At 50.5% G+C, this 15818-nt stretch overlaps 7 protein-coding genes and 2 non-coding genes across 9 annotated transcripts; 7 read left to right on the forward strand and 2 right to left on the reverse strand.

Annotated features, from left to right (window-relative positions):
- Positions 1-78: 78 nt before the first annotated feature.
- On the forward strand, positions 79-3218 carry NCA2 (Nuclear control of ATPase protein 2; the record flags this gene model as incomplete). Its single annotated transcript, XM_062881050.1, has 3 exons — positions 79-968; positions 1073-2826; positions 2878-3218. Exons 1-3 carry the CDS (start codon positions 952-954, stop codon positions 3216-3218), a joined length of 2112 nt encoding a protein of 703 aa, XP_062729302.1. The 5' UTR covers positions 79-951.
- A 33-nt stretch (positions 3219-3251) lies between these two features.
- On the forward strand, positions 3252-3966 carry QC761_0090820 (uncharacterized protein; the record flags this gene model as incomplete). Its single annotated transcript, XM_062872965.1, has 3 exons — positions 3252-3297; positions 3333-3649; positions 3952-3966. The coding sequence occupies 3 exons, from the start codon at positions 3252-3254 to the stop codon at positions 3964-3966; spliced, it is 378 nt and encodes a 125-aa protein (XP_062729303.1).
- Positions 3967-4117: 151 nt separating this feature from the next.
- On the forward strand, positions 4118-5268 carry SEC4 (GTP-binding protein; the record flags this gene model as incomplete). Its single annotated transcript, XM_062881051.1, has 3 exons — positions 4118-4147; positions 4281-4548; positions 4607-5268. The coding sequence occupies 3 exons, from the start codon at positions 4118-4120 to the stop codon at positions 4930-4932; spliced, it is 624 nt and encodes a 207-aa protein (XP_062729304.1). The 3' UTR covers positions 4933-5268.
- Positions 5269-6010: 742 nt separating this feature from the next.
- On the reverse strand, positions 6011-6161 carry QC761_0090840. The gene is made up of 2 exons: positions 6125-6161; positions 6011-6046 (listed from the first exon to the last, which is right to left on the reverse strand). It is a non-coding gene; the product is annotated as a tRNA-Thr (tRNA).
- A 919-nt stretch (positions 6162-7080) lies between these two features.
- On the reverse strand, positions 7081-7236 carry QC761_0090850. Its single transcript has 2 exons — positions 7201-7236; positions 7081-7116 (listed from the first exon to the last, which is right to left on the reverse strand). It is a non-coding gene; the product is annotated as a tRNA-Ala (tRNA).
- An 824-nt stretch (positions 7237-8060) lies between these two features.
- QC761_606050 (uncharacterized protein) lies at positions 8061-9110 on the forward strand (the record flags this gene model as incomplete). Its single annotated transcript, XM_062881052.1, has 1 exon — positions 8061-9110. One exon carries the CDS (start codon positions 8061-8063, stop codon positions 9108-9110), a length of 1050 nt encoding a protein of 349 aa, XP_062729305.1.
- A 668-nt stretch (positions 9111-9778) lies between these two features.
- QC761_0090870 (uncharacterized protein) lies at positions 9779-10115 on the forward strand (the record flags this gene model as incomplete). Its single annotated transcript, XM_062872966.1, has 2 exons — positions 9779-9940; positions 10056-10115. The coding sequence occupies 2 exons, from the start codon at positions 9779-9781 to the stop codon at positions 10113-10115; spliced, it is 222 nt and encodes a 73-aa protein (XP_062729306.1).
- Positions 10116-10597: 482 nt separating this feature from the next.
- QC761_0090880 (uncharacterized protein) lies at positions 10598-11343 on the forward strand (the record flags this gene model as incomplete). The annotated part of the gene is made up of 3 exons (XM_062872967.1): positions 10598-10659; positions 10756-10937; positions 11297-11343. The coding sequence occupies 3 exons, from the start codon at positions 10598-10600 to the stop codon at positions 11341-11343; spliced, it is 291 nt and encodes a 96-aa protein (XP_062729307.1).
- A 78-nt stretch (positions 11344-11421) lies between these two features.
- Positions 11422-13223, forward strand: QC761_606060 (uncharacterized protein; the record flags this gene model as incomplete). Its single annotated transcript, XM_062881053.1, has 2 exons — positions 11422-11887; positions 12249-13223. The coding sequence occupies 2 exons, from the start codon at positions 11422-11424 to the stop codon at positions 12269-12271; spliced, it is 489 nt and encodes a 162-aa protein (XP_062729308.1). The 3' UTR covers positions 12272-13223.
- Positions 13224-15818: the final 2595 nt, after the last annotated feature.

Consider the following 15818-nt stretch of genomic DNA (forward strand, 5'->3'; position numbering starts at 1 on the left):
GCATTCCCAATGCAGAGCTCTAAATAGGCCAATGGCACGGTTCACAGCTGGATCGGCCCACCTCCAAAAACCCCTTTCCGCCTTCCGTGCACGCCAAGTGGGGCATCACCAGCGAAATCAATTGGCTGCGTGGAATCAGTTGAACCAATCCGTTGTCGGGTCGTCTGATGTGTGCCTGCCAAGACACCATACACCGTTACCTGTATGTAAACGGCAATTTCCGCCTCTTTGGGAACGCTGTTTCTTCCGCTTGTTCACCGTTCACCGTCCGCGTGCTTGTTTCTACCGACATGTTTCGTTTCAATAACCACTTGACTTGCAGGGCCACCGCTACTTGCACATGCTGTCACGGAACGCAGGGACATGGTTGATATATCGTTCAGAAATGGCCGAGTTTCTTCGAGATCTCGAGACTGGAGAGCTTATAAAGCCGACTACTCTGTACTCGAGTATGCGTCAAACGGTGCTTGCTTTGTAATAAAGACTGGGCCACATGGCAGCTATGAAATCATTACGCAGCCTGACAGCTTCCCAGTTTGACGGCCATAGAGCCGCTCAGGTTGCATTTTCCAGTTTTTCAATTGATACAAACATTTTCTTTCTCAGCCCTGCGGTTCTTTCAAAAATTCCCAGTGTTACATTCGCTGTTCCAACATCCCCGCAGGTATTTCCATCGGCGTGATCTCATTTGAATATCTCACGACGCAAACTGCCTCAAGGATCCCAGCCCCACCAGGGTGGGTTTGATTCGCACCAAACCACCGGATTCCCAACTTCCGCCATCAGTTCGGATGGCCTGATCGGTCTCTCGGGAGCCGAAGCTCTGGACTCACAACTCGCCACTTTTTGCGCGTCCATCTCGACACAGCCCCCTGAGCAGTTACGTACGGCGGTGAAAGCAACGAATTCGTCGAGTACCCCGCCTAGCCTCGTTTGGGAATCTCTATCAAAATGTCGATTGTGGCCGAGTTAGTAACCCACCCACCACCCACCTACCCCTCTGCGGGGATGGGATTCCCCATGTTTTGAAAGATGCATATGTTGACTTTGGCCTTTTTCCGTTGCTATGCAGTCGAGTGCGTCGTCTCGATGCACTCATCGACAAAGTCTCACTTATACAGTTGGGGTTTGGTGAGGAAGATGACAATCTGCATCTACGTTCCAACCGTGGCGGGGACTTCCACCTGGCATCAGAACGCCGAGTTACTGAGCTGCTTCAGATTGCAAAGCAGCTCTCTTCCAGCTCGCTCTCACTGGGCCATATATCCAAGAGGCGAATTCGAAACTTGTTGATTGAGTCTGGCCTGGCAAACGAGGATCAAAATGAGGAGCTTCATGCTGAGAAATGGATGGTCGAGGTGGATGCTGAATGGCATTTGGTTGGAAAGGCCACTGTTCAAACATATGGTCTTTTGATGAGCTCCCTGCTTGATCAGATAAAGCCACTGAGCGACGATATCTGGTACTGGGACGAGATCTTGAGCTCCTACCCCAACAGCCTTCTTTACACGATGCAATCATCACCAGTGCGGATGGGGGAATGGACCAGGGAAGTCTGGCGAGAAAGTTTGGATCGCTTTAACGAGTGGCGACAGCAACAACTCGAGCATCGTTCAGCCCCTCGATCCCGGCGCGAGTCTAAGACAGACAGGGAGGGGGAGGTACTTACCGCCGGCACCTCATTAACACAGTCAGAATCAAGGTCTGGTGACAAGAATGCCGCCGCAGAGTCTGTAACTGAAATCAACTTGACACAGCAATGGCGCGAGTTTTATGGCATTGTCCGAGAAAGCATCACCGAAAAGTCTCTGGGTAACATCAGGCGTGTCCTTGGTCGGGTTGATACCGGCCGTTCGGATGCCCGACGCAAGCTGGCTCGTCTCCAAAAACTCCGGGAAATGACGGCAACTGGTCTGGGCGTGCTTTTAGACGAGGGACTCGACATACGGACACCAGACGATGGTTCAGCGGTTGAAGCGACTGCTTACCACGAGGAGTGGCGAGTGGTGCTGGAGCGAAGCGTTGCTCTGATGGATTCGATCCTCCGCGGTTCGCTCACCCTCGAACACAATATGAAAGAGTTCGAAGACAACATTTTTTCCGGTGTTCAGCACGATCCCGAGTTGTCAATTCACACAGATGACGCTGCGCAGGCTGCAAGACCTGCCATCCTTGCCCGCCGACTCCTCAATATCCTTGACGATGGCATTCCCCAGCATGCCGTGTCTACCTCGGTGTTGGCCCGCAAGAATGGTCGCCCTTCCCGACTCGTCAGATACTGGATTCCGGCCATCGCTCTCCTCCTTTCGTCCTCGACAATCCTCCGCGTTCTTGTAAACAGGAAAGCCGACATTATCAACTGGATACGGGATCTTGGTGCAACCACTCGGGATTTTTGGTTCAACTGGGTGGTGGAGCCGATCAAGAAGGTCATCGGTACGATCCGTCACGATGAAACCAGCGAGATTGCCATCATGAGCCGTGACAGCTTGAAAGCCGATCGCGAAAGTCTGGAGCGCATGGTGGTGGAGTTCTCTCGAGACAACCCTGACATTGCTGTTGGTAATTCAACCATCACCGAGGCCCAGGTTGCTGAGATCCGGACTCGGGTGAAGGAGGGAGATGTTACTCCCATCCTGAAAGCATACGAAAAGGATCTGAAGAAGCCCTTTGTGGGCGCCATCAGGGGAGATTTGGTCCGGTCGGTTCTCATCCAGGTTCAGAAGACAAAGGTCGATCTTGAGGTGGCTATCAGCGGCATTGATGCGCTGCTGAAGAGTCAAGAATTGGTGTTTGGTTTTATTGGGCTGACACCCGGTATTCTTGGTACGGTTCTCCTTGGTTCTTGACAATCTGGACATGGCTGACACGTTGCAGTCTCGATTGGAATTATTCAATATCTCAGAACAGCATTCGGCAGCCGCAAGGGCTTGCGCCGTGGCCAGCGAGCTCGCCGCACCCGTCGTGTCTTGCGCAAGATGGATAGAATATTGACCGAGGCGCAACACAACCTCCAGGACAACACCATTTCTTACCGGGACCGCGGTCTGTTGGTCTGCGAAGCTCACGTCCTACGCAACCTCACTCAGGGAAATCTTCCTCGCGAGGTTGAAAAGGAGTTTATTGAGGATCTCGATGAATTCGCAAAGGCTAGGGCGGTTCCCGAGCTGTTCAGGGTGCTTGACAGGATCCGCTGGGCATATTCGGAATATTTTTAGACAAGAAATAGACCTATCATGATTATGAGAACAATGTCAAACTGGCGGATTGATAACACGTTGTGGCGTAGTGGGGCTTGTCTGTGTGACCCCTTGGCCCCAGCGCCCGGCCAGGCCCTGTGGTTGCTGCTGCCAAGACCCCTGGTGACCTGTGGCCGCCGTCCCTCTCGCTGCATGACCTCCCAAGCTTCCAGTTGCGTGTTGAGGCTCACCTCCAGGACAATTTGCAAAGGACGTCACCGATTGCTCTTTGTCGCCATCTTTTCCCGCCGAGTCCGTTGTGTCTTCTGACCATCCCGACACGCCCGCCGCCGTCGAGTTTCTCCCCGCCGGTGCCGCTGCAACCTAGAACACGACGCTTTGATTACGCAGTCCCTGGATTCCTAGGAAGCGACCATTGCTTCCAGGTTGCTCTCTGCTCTGCTGCTCTTGTAAGTTCAAGGCCATCCTTTCGTCCTGCCCACCCTCACCGACTTTACACAACTACCGATCATAAGGCCCCGTCCCTACCTTTGGTCATCTAGTCCCCTGATTCACCGTGGGCCGCCCAGACTTTGTCATAACCAAACAGTTGCTGCCGCCGTCATCTCTTGACCCAAATACATCAAAAAATCCCACCCGTTGCTGACCCGTGTCACTCCTTTTTTACTCGCAGTTCGGTTCCCTCGATACACACATTACAAAAACTAATCTGTGAAAGACTCTCGATTGTGCGCATTACGATTACCTACAGGCAACCCTAACCTAACCGCATTTCACCTGTCCCTGAGCGAGAGAACCCATCAAACCCGCCCTACCTGCCATCCGAGAGTTTTATCCCCCGACGCTGCCGAATTCCATATTTGACTCGAATCTACACAATACCGACAGAAAGACAGATAGATCATCAACCGCCCAGCATGTCGAGTAACAGGAATTACGACTTTTTGGTATGGCAAAACCCCCCTATTCCCACGATACAACAACAATCACACTCCCCGGGAACTCCGGTTTTCTCGCCCCCTCCCATTCCTCGCGGGACCCAACCAAGATGCTGACAGTGTTTTGTGTGTCTGTTTATAGATCAAGCTCCTGCTGATTGGAGACTCGGGCGTGGGCAAGTCCTGCTGTCTCCTCCGCTTCTCGGAGGACTCGTTCACACCCTCGTTCATCACGACGATCGGCATCGACTTCAAGATCAGAACGATCGAGCTGGACGGCAAGCGCGTGAAGCTTCAGATTTGGGATACGGCCGGTCAGGAGCGGTTCAGGACGATCACGACGGCGTATTATAGGGGCGCGATGGGTATTTTGTTGGTGTATGATGTGACGGATGAAAGGTCGTTTAACAGTAGGTTACCCCCTTTTCTCCCTTCTGTTTGATACGGTATGCTGATGACATGGGGTAGACATCCGCACTTGGTTCGCCAACGTCGAGCAACACGCCACCGAGGGCGTCAACAAGATTCTGATTGGCAACAAGTGCGACTGGGAAGAGAAGCGGGTGGTGTCGACTGAACGGGGCCAGGCGCTCGCGGACGAGCTGGGGATCCCGTTTTTGGAGGTGTCGGCCAAGACGAATGAGAATATCGAAAAGGCTTTTTACAGCCTGGCGGCGGATATCAAGAAGAGGATTATCGATACGAGCAAGACGGAGCAAGGGGGTGCAGGGGCGTCGACGGGGGTTAATGTTGGGGGCCAGACTTCGGGTGATAAGGGGGGTGGTTGCTGCTAATGGAAGGGAGGGGTGGGGAATGAGAGACCATAAACGCCGTTGCAAAAGAGAAGGGAGTGGTTGATACAGGGCTGTATTGGTTTTATTTTGCCGGGGGACCTTTTTTTATTTCTTTTTCATCGGGATGCTTGCTGCTGGCGATTATGATTGGGGGTATGAACGGGGGATATGGTGGGAGCGGAGGAAGGTAAAGCATACGCGATGGGTTGATAACAATGGGTAGGGCAAATGCAAATATTTGGGGTGTTTCTATTTTTATTTTTATTTTTGAAAGAGAGAGAGACAGTTTTTATTTTATTTTTTTCCAATGAAAGGCAAGAGATGATAAGATGATGATGATAATGCGAGAGTGAGATGTTGTGTGTGTGAATCTTGTGAGAAATCGAGTGTTGAAAAAGTGAGCGGGTAGGTAAGGGGGAGAAGGGGAGCAAGAGATGGGGATGAAGGACTGGGAAGGGCAGAAGTAAGAGGACAGAGTATGTACAACATGAATGTTGTGTTTTCGTTTCGTGCAAAATGCCAAGTGACTCCTTTTACCTACGGAGCGGGAAGAAAAGTCGTGGTTGGGGGTGGTTAACGGGATAGCTATTGAAAATAAGCTGATGAAAGAGACGACAACGTTTTTCAGCAGTGTGATCAGGTAGGTGTGTGCTTGTTAAGTATGGGAGAGGAATTTTGTGGTTCGGCTTTGTTGACGAGAGTTTGCTTCGCCAGGGTAGGAATAGGCAAAAGGGGGAAGAAACTGGGCGGTGTTATGGTTTTGTTGCGGTCAAAAAGGGGGTGGCCGTTCACCGAGTTCACAGACAAAATAGTCTTCAGATAATTCAAAAAGATCACAGCTGCAGCATCAAGGGAAACATCAAGAACAATGAAACCCCTTCAAAAAGTGGAGGGACAGGAGCGTAGATGTCACCCTGCTAGTAGCCATCTGAGTTCGAACCCTGCTTAAGTCAACAACAACAATAACAACAGCAGTAGCAGCAGCAGCAACATCACCAAACAACCAAACAACAAACAAACAAAACATCCATGCCAGTAAACAAAAATTAACTTGGAGAAGAACAGCTAGGGCAAAAATCGGATGCACCGGGGTTCGAACCTGGGACCTTCACATGGAGCATGGTTGTAATGATAGTCACCACCTTTGGACCGCTTCGGGAGCAATGTAGAGAAAGCAGCAGGCATTAATTAATACAAATAAGACGTCATAACCACTTGACCATACGCCCTGTCTTTGTGGTTTATGTGGTCCCGGCGACGTCGCTATAGCAAGGGGACTTTAGAGGAAGAGCAAACTTAGTGAGCTGGGAGGGGAGGGGCAGGTATCTGCGGTTGTCTGTGAGTTTGGGATGGGGCTTTCTTGGGATTGTGGTGAGGGAGATGAGGTGGTTTTGGTTGGGTGGCGTTGTTGGTGTTTGTGTTATTGTCTTCGACCAGGATGCTCAATAACTTTATTCGCTAACCAAGAAGGTCTATTTATGTCTATCCCTCTCTCTTCATACATCCCTTACCCGGAATTATCATCATTGTAGGGCAAAAAAAAACAAGACAAGACAAAACGAAAGGGCGCATTGGGGTTCGAACCTAGGTCACTTTTGCTGAACAAACCCCCTCCCCAAACCGATGGCCCAATTCTTGTAGGGCGATCAAAGAGGTAGACCAGTGTCTGCATAGAGATCTTGCCTGCTAGACCATAAGCCGCTTGTTTTTTGTTGGGATATGATATCGTTGGGCGTGCTTGGCAGGTAGGCAGATACCCATGGCAGGTTGCTTGTCTAGAGGGGCAAAGGGGAGAGCCAATGGTTGTGTCTTTGGCAAGGATCACAATGGCCAGAGAGATGATGATGGTATGTCGAGTTCAGGTTGTGAGGCCTTCTGTCTTTTCTGGAGAGCTTTCACGGACACGAGCATGAGTGTCGACTGTCACGTCTCCTTAGCCTATGGCAGCCAAACCACCTAGGTAAGGAGGTGTTCAGAGTAACAAGTGTGCGAACAGGAAACAGCAGGATATTTGATCAAGATATTATTCAGTGACGCTTTTAGACGATACAATGACAGCATTCCATCTGGAGGGACCAGCGACTACAGAAAAGTTGGGAAGCAAAAAAGAGATTGATGAGAAGAGGAAAACCGAGATGACTTCGAAAATGGACGTACCGGGGTTTGAAGCCGGGACCCTCTCATGCCAAGATCCCGCCGCCCAAATCCTGCGTGCATCCCGTCCTGTCTAGCGGTGGGGATTTATTAAGCCAGCAGGAGGGCAGCAAGTGCGAATGAGAAGTCCTACCACTAGACTATACGCGCTTTGAAGTTGCTGGAAGTAGGAGGGATGGAGGATGTATATAAAGCGTAATGGTCTGTGTTTGTCCATGACGTGGAAAATCTCACTGTACAGACAGCAGTATGTATTTGCCAGTTGGACCTGGGCAGGATGTGATCATATAGTTTGAACCGCTCTATCACACGGGTGATGATAAGAATGAGGTGTTTTGACACAGCTCAATATCATTCCAATGCTCGTCTTCATCGGTCCTTCAAGAATCAGGCAGCCTCAAAAATTCTCATTCCGTCTCTTGGTCTTTACCAGCCGCGCCCCCAAGTCTCATCCTCAGGATCTACCGTGCGTGACATGCACACTCACACCCAAAGCCTTGATTTGTGTGCTGTACTTGTGATGTCCTCGGCTTATATCCACCCCCCGTTTCATCGACCGTGTGAAAGACGACGGGATGATAGTTGTGCAAGTTTTATGGTTAATGGGTGGGTTTGTTTCCTCATCCCATCTCCATCACCAAGATTCCCAAACACTCCCATCCGGCAGCCGGTAACGGTACCAGCCGTGAGATGTGCCTTCATTTGAGGTGACAAGGTGACAGCCGAGTGTATATCATCTTGGCTGGCCCTCAATGTTTGGTGTTTGAGGGCCTCTTTCATTCTGTGCTGCTCGATTCTTTTTCGCTTACGCTGCACTTACGCTCTTTTCTAACTTTTCGACATCAGGGGTATGTTGATCTCCCTTTGGCTTGGAGATATGTGCTGATTGAGACCTTCTAGTTGTGCTCCTTCCATTCTTTGACATTCTTTACACACCATTGTTTGCAGGCAGACTTTCAAAGAAATCACCCACCATGAAGACCGCAGTTTTATTTCTATCTGTCGGCCTGGCGTCAGCCCAGGTTTTGAATAACTCCACTGGTGTTTTCAGTAATTCCACCAGCAGCTTTGCCTCGCCCAATGTGGATATCAACAACCTCAACCTCGGTGGACAGGTGGACCTCAACAGCTTGGACGTCAACGGCCTAAACCTAGGCAATATCGATCTCGGTAACCAAGATGAAATCGTTGGTGCTATCCTGGCTATGCTTAGCGGATTCTGTTTGGATGGGCAGTTCAACCGCAATAATATCCTGGGGTTTGGCTTCAACAATGATGTCGATCTATTCTTCCAGCTTGCTCAGCTGCAACAATTTCAACAGCTTGGCTTCCTCAATCTGGGAGGTGTGCAAAATCTGTTCAGCAAGGGGAAGGTACTTGGGGGGTTCAACCTAGGTCCGCATACTTTTTTTCCCCAAAACAAGGTGAAGCTTTTGCTGACTATGTCGTCAGGCCTCTTCAAACGAGAAATTGCTGATGCCAGGAAGACCATGAAGCGAACCGTACTTCGCCGTGGACGGTATGCCAAACGTCAGTCATGTGCTCAAGGGGCTGAATCAGGCGCCACCGGTTCGGGCGTTGGTGGTCAGGAAGAAGCTGCTTTCACAATTGCGACAGCTGAGAACCCGCCATTGGAGACAGCTACCGCGACGGCGGCGGCAGACTTCACGATCGCCACCGCTGATCCTGGAGTTGATGATCTTGTTGAGTCCGTTGCCTCGGCCGATTTTGAGGCAGTTTTCAGCATCGCCACAGCAAACCCAGATGTTGTCGTTGGTGCCGCCAATGATATCTATGCGTCATCCGCCGGTGTTGCTACTGCCACTCCTGCTGTTGATTCAGCTTCAGCAGTTGTTCAAGCCTTTGCCCCGATCACCGCTGAGGCAGTAGCAACTCCTGCCTCCGTTGCTGTTCCAGCCGCAGCTGAGACCGCTATTCCGGCTGTTGCTGTTGAGGAAGTTGAGGAGGCTGGGGAGGTCGATGTGGAGGACGCTGTCAATAACCTGTCTGACCTCACCCGTTAAGTGATGAACGGCACGGGAACAGCTCAGGGGTTTCTGAAAGGAGGAGCTCAACCTTGTTGCGGGAGCTGTCCCTGTTCGGGTCGTCCCAACAACTTAGTGACGGTAAGCCAGTTGGGTCAAGAACAGGAGTCTGCTCTAAACATCCGATGAGTTTCCGGATGAAAGGCAGGGGTTGCAAACATATGAGTGACAGGGGCCTGAGAAGGAGCAAAGTCCGGTCCTTGGCTGTCAGGAATGGCTGGGGGTGCGGCAGATGCCGGGGTCGACCCCAAGATACTTTTTTTTTTGTTAGGGTTTCTTCAGATCGATCGTGATAATGTAATTAGATCAGGCTATCTATATGATGAGTATGAACTTGAGATGAATCTGCTACTGGTACTGGAGGGGGCTGGAGTTGCTGGAACATACCTGATGATTGATGATCTCGTGGTTCTAATTTGGGAGGTCACACTGCTTCGCCATCTTCAGATGGTGTACCTGCATTGTTCCGCATGCTGTGCCTATTCGTAGCTGTCATCGCAAGACGTCGTGCAATCTTGTGATGGCGTGCTGTCTATCAGGAGCCCCCTTCTTCAGCCGGAACCCGCACAGATCCGGTGGCCAAGGCATCCAAGTCAGGTGAAGAAATTCAAGCGAGGCCATTCCCATGTTGGAAAAAGAGCAATGCCATGGATTTGGCTGCTTCAAAGTGTGCCATCTGCGACATCTATTGTGTGTCTCCGCATGAGCGCTCGGTCCCGTCGTTGCAAGTGCACGGCTTCAAGATGGGATCCAACCAATCAGCAGCCCCAATCACCCCCCTGGACGCCTGGGCGGGGGTCTTGGAATCGGTGGGTGCCACCCCCAGGCACCCCCAAGGCACCCGGCTGTGACGTTGACAGGGGCTTCCCGCTAATCGGCTTCAGACCTTTCAGCCTCTCCCGCCCCGGAAGACCCGCTATTTAGCCACTTCTCGCCAAACAAGTGCCGGAATTGGGGGGGGCAATTGAGGCTTGCCAGGCTTGAAACACCGCAACAGCTCTCGGCATCGGATGGGTTCAACTAAGGCAAGCTTAATCGCTTGATCGCTTAATCACCGACTGTTACCTTTTCCCTTCGGCTGAACACCAATGTACTCCTTGTCAGTGTGATGGACTGAGAGAGAACCTCGACGGCCAGCTTGGCTATCCCTTCGTTGCGGGCGGCCGTGAAGGAGTCAAGGCCCAGGCCCTCAATCTATTCGATCGAGAAGGTCTGGTCTAGTATAGGCTGCTCATGTTTTCATCTGTTTTGTAAAATCCCCGAGCCCTGCTGACGGCATACAGGAGGAGCACTGTCATGTTGGAACACCCGGTTCCCGAATTTGGCTCTATTCTTTCCCCAGGAGCACATGGCTCCTCTATACACTCGAAACGAGCAGCTCATCCTCGGCGGTGATCAGGAATGGCCACCGAGCGTCTTCCCGCGACCTCCGGGACATCAGATGGTACCTGTGCTTCCCCCACAAAATGGCCTCGACCTGGGAGTATCCCGTCATTGGGCGCCTTCCCACCCCCACTCAGGAGCTAGTGTAGGGAGCACCTAGTCCTTTGATATCCGAATGCCACCAACCAGTCTTTGGTGTTTCTCTTGGCAGCAAAACAGTCCCAGATGGCCTCGGCCACAGAGCTTTCCGTACCATGACGTTGCTGCAGGTGCCGAGTGTTCTCGATTACCATCCCTCCTGTGCAGGGCACATCCCCGTCTCGGCGAATTTGTTGCTGCTGTGCCTGGGTTGCCTTGACTTTCTCGGTTCTTTGGTTCCGCCTCAACATCGTCAACACATCCCGGCACATCCTGGCCTGCCCTGTCTGTGGTGTTTTATCCATCCGCCTCCGTCCAGTGACACCTGACGCCTGATACGCTTCGGATGAGTGCGTGTTCTCATCCCGAACATCACGGCGTCTCCCTGAAATCCTTGGCAAGCAACTCCTGCTCCCATCTTTGCCATCATCGTTGCCTCTGGTCCTTGGCACGTTCGAGCCACCATATAAGGTGACCTGATCACCCGTCCTGTCCTGACTTTTGTTTCTTCATCCCATTCACAACTCCAGCTTTCCAAGGCCCGTTCGCCATCTTCTTTCTGTCATTCATTCTTCAGAGGTATGTCCGCCAAACAATCATCCAAACGAAACACTTGGTGCCGAGGCTAACCTGGTCAACAATAGCTGTGCTCGCTGTTCGCTTCATTCCTTCAATCTTTGAACATTTTTGAGCTGTGCTCTTCAACTTTATAATCATTTAATCTCTTTGTTCGCAAGTCGTTCTCTCAACAACAAAAACATCAGTCAAAATGAAGTTCTTCACCGTCATCGTCTCTACCCTCGCCGCCATTGTTGCCGCTGCTCCTGCCGCTGCTCCCGCCAGCACTGAGGTTGACAAGCGTGCCTTCGCTTTCGATATCAATGCCTTCAACGGCCTCAAGGGCTTCAACCAGGTCAACCTCAACTACCTCCTCAACATCAACTCTCTGCAGATTGGTCTCCTTGGCAACCTCGCCAACGTCAACAACTTCAACATCTTGCAATTCCAGGGTCTCTTTGCTCAGCAGAAGTTTGATCTTCAGGCTCTCCTTCAGCTCCAGCAGCTCCACACCTTCCTCCAGATCCACCAGCTCGGTGTTCTTAACGGCTTTGATCTCAAGGGCCTCCAGCTCCAGCAGCTCCAGCTCGGTCTCCTCAACAACGTTGGCCTGCTCGATCTCCAGCAGTTCATCTCCCCCAACGTCATTGGCCAGGTCACCACTATTGGCAACTCAGGTGAGTAACTTTTTTTTTTGATCACATGCACAGACTTCGGCCCAATACATCGTCTTGTTTTGTCGGCAAACGTGTGTGTTCACACGAGACCCCAAGCCCCGGTTGCCTTCACCCCCAACCTGCCAGTGTCTGGTTCGTCTCCCGGTGTTGCCGCTCCGAGCCCCAGCGTTGCCCCTTCCGGTGGCGAGGGCTCGAATGTGGTCACTGCGGAAGAGCAAGATGCTCAGGAGGGCCGGAGCAACCTCGACTAGAGGGCTACTTAGGTGCCAAACGACGCCGACACACGCATCGCATCCGCCTCAGCAAATGCCCCCCTTTTTCGGACCCATTGGCTAATTCTGGATTTTTCTTGCACAAAAAGTCCGCCTCCCTGTCAAGGAGTAAACGGCGACCATGATGAAAAAGTAATGCAACACCATCCACCATCCACCATCCACCTCCACCACCCCCATCAAAAACATGACGAGAAACACCACTATAACCTACGAACCGATTTCCTCCTCTCACCCACCGGGGGGGAGGGGGGGAAACGACAGCTTTACGACCCAACGATAATGATGACAAAAACGTGGGAATGGAGATAGGCAAATCATCAGCAGTGTGATGTTAGCGGAATTTCCTCTTTTTTCTTTTTTTTTCCCTACATGGAAAGTTGAGGGGATTTTCCAACGACGAGAAACTAGTTGATAGAATCAATCTCTATTTCTACACACTTTGTTTTTGTTTTTTTGCCTATCTCCTGGTGGATTTTTTTTCTCGTTAGTTTAATACTTTTTCTCTCCTTTGTTTCTGGTGTGTTTGCGGTAGATTTAGCTTTTATTTTTTCTCCTTTTTTTCTTGGATTCATGACACAGGACGATGATGGTATTTTATTTCTTTTGTATGACAGATGACGAAAAGAGAGGGGAGAGGGAGAGGGAGAGGTATCTATGGGACAAACAGGGGTAGAATGTGATGAATGCAAATGCAATGGGGGAAGGAAGATTGGTGGGGAAAGCTGGGATGGATACATAGTTGTTGAGTTGTGGGGGGAATATCAACCGGATTGGTTTTTCCTGGAAGTGATGACTGTTTCGTTTTGATTGTGATTGTGATTATTGGTTTTGATCATGTTCTTTTGAGCAGGTATTGTGAGAGTAGTGATGGATTGGACTTTTTTTTTTTTTTTTGGATGATAAAACGTGAACTGAAAGAGGGGGAACCGCATGATGAATGAACGGGACGTTGTGGAGCCGAATTTGAGCTGCTGTTTCTTGGGAAGGGTTGGTGAGGTTATGACGGTTGGTGTTGGATCGACGGGTGGGGGGAAGGGGGTGATGAGAACGGGAATGGATGCCAAGAAGATGGAATGAACAAGTTTGTTGCTACCTTTCTGGGCTGCCACCTGAGGATGGGATAGTGGGTTAGGTATAAGTAGGAATGAATCGAGCTTGGTAAACCGATTGGTCGTTTTTGAGAGGATGATTGGTGAGGCATGTGGTGGGTAGGGGTGATAGGTCAAGCTAGGCAGGTAGGTACGTAACGATCATAACGCAAATGTAGGGTTTTTTTATGGAAAAAAAAATGAAAAGAAAAATAAAGAAAATTGGTATGGGGTTTGTTTGGCAAATACTTGGAAATAACGGGACTGAGAGTAAGTACTTCGACTTGAGGTTATATTGTGATGATTATTTGTTGCTTTCTGTGTGAGGCTCTTGTGATGGAGGGGTACAGTTGATGGGGAGGTTTTACCAGAAATAAGAATCAGGTAAAGAAGGGACCAAAACTTGGGAACCAAATACAGTTTGGATGGGGAAAGTGCGAGAGGCGCGCCGGGGAGGTTCGGACTATATGGCAGGTTGATGTCATGAAACTTGTGGTTGGATCAGGTAACGTACCTTGTGCAGTATATGCAGCGCACGTGTGTGTGTGTGTCTCTCGGTGTTGGAGGAAGGAATATCATACCTGCGGGTGAGTTGGGTGTTCACCACCCATTGATCTTTTGGATCTCCATAGGTAGGAATCCGAGGGCAGTTGGACAAGGACAGTCCTTCGAGGTGAGGGTGAGTTTGGAGTCCGGGGAGGCTACACTTTTTCAAACTTTTCTTTTATTTGATTATGGCTATGGAAAATGATGATGTCAGAAATTTGGACTGTTTTGGAAAGCCTTCACTATAATACTGTAGAGAGAATTAGGACGGCTATGCCCCGGGAAAGTGTCTCATGGGCCTGCATTGCGGTTTTCTGATTGGAGTTGAAGATGTTCTGTGGGAGATTGTGGTCGGGCTGACTTCAAAAGAACGTTGATATATTTACAATACGAGATATCTTCATTTTTTCCGGACAAACCACATCGATATTACCGACCGTAAGTGGCTTATCTCGGAGTCTGGTTTGTGTAGTTCCTTTTTTTCGTTTGGGGGTGCTTTCGTGTGTGAGTCAAGAAGAGATTAGAACATCGTGAGAAGTCGAGTCTCGGATTTGTCAAAAGTCTCGGTGCTGAACTGCGCAGCTGGACTTGAGGTGTTTGGGTTGATGTCTGTGGTGACGATGGAGGAATGATTCAGGGGTAAAAAAAGGGGTAGTATGCTCTTGGGGGTTAGGGTTCTTTCTCTCTGCACAACTTTTGGACGTTCTTCTCTTTTGGACTTTGCCCTGCTAGTCTAACAGCGGATCTCATGGGCAAAGAAGGGTGTAAGAACAAAGCGCCAAATGTCGATTCTGTGATCTTCACTTCCGAGAGGAATCCAGGAAAACCCTCCTTATTTCTTGTTCGTATCCTCAAACATACAGCCTCGTCAGTGCCAAACTCCACACACAACCCTTCTGTGGATATTGTTTCTGAAACAAAACATTCGTAATCATTCGATCATCCAATTACTCCACGTATCCGTGCCTCGAGCACATTTTTTCTCTTCTCTATCCCAACCTGATCGTCGGACACACGGAGGAGGAACGTGGCCTGTTGGTGATGAACACAGTTCATCTCACATCAGAAAATGCAGCCGCTCTTGCATGAGCTGAGCAGAAGTTGGTCAAGGTTTCACTGTTCTAGTATTTTTCTCGCAACAATAGCCAAACACTGCTTTCGGAGGGGTGCATACCAAGCTTTTGCCGAGACAGCATCGGATTGGGGACTGCTGCAGAGAAGAGAGTGGGAGTTGGTGGTGGGATGGATGTGTGAGCCAATACTTGCTCCAGTGGCGCGCTTCTGGCCGCGGGCGAAGCGGGGAGCGGAGCACGACTGCGGGAATATGTACATGGCGGCAACAATGGTAGTGGTGGTCACGGAAGGGGAGGCCGGCTTCGCGAATTTTTTTTTTTTTGTTTCTTTTGTTGCTTGTTCAGCCCTGCCGGGACATCACACCCACCCACCCATCCACACACCCAATGTATGCAGGAGACCAGGTCTAGGCATGCGGCAGTCGTCCTATGGTACCACCAGAGGTTGAGGCTTAATCAACGCAGCTGCAGCAGCAATGTCAAGCCGTGATTGCGATATGCCAGCTCGCTATTGATTTCCTGGGGAAGGCAGCTCGCGTGTTCTGCAGGTGATTTTGCGAGCGAGGTCTGGATGTGAGTGCGAAGGTCTACTCTGCATGGAAGGCTGCCGAATTGCCGAGCAGCAGATATTCCCAAAGTGACAGTGAATCTGCAGCTTTGTTTTTAGCCAAGAGCACCCTGCTTGCTGCTGAAGATGAGCGTTCGTATTCAGGAACGGGATTCGCTTGGCTAAAGCTTGCGAGGAAAAGTCATGATGATGTGCCGAAGGGACTGACGTGAGGAATGTGGTCATGAAGAATGGTCAGGCCACGGCCATGAGGATCCGAGTCTGTAACACCCTGGGATAGCCTTGACACACTGGGTTGGGCCCGAAGCCAGACAAAAAGTTGAGAAAGAAATACGATGAATGTTTGCATATGAATGTTTTCCGTGTAGGCACATGTCACCA

This window comes from Podospora bellae-mahoneyi, chromosome 6 (genome assembly GCF_035222275.1).
Source record: "Podospora bellae-mahoneyi strain CBS 112042 chromosome 6, whole genome shotgun sequence".
Taxonomy (NCBI): Eukaryota; Fungi; Ascomycota; class Sordariomycetes; order Sordariales; family Podosporaceae; genus Podospora; species Podospora bellae-mahoneyi.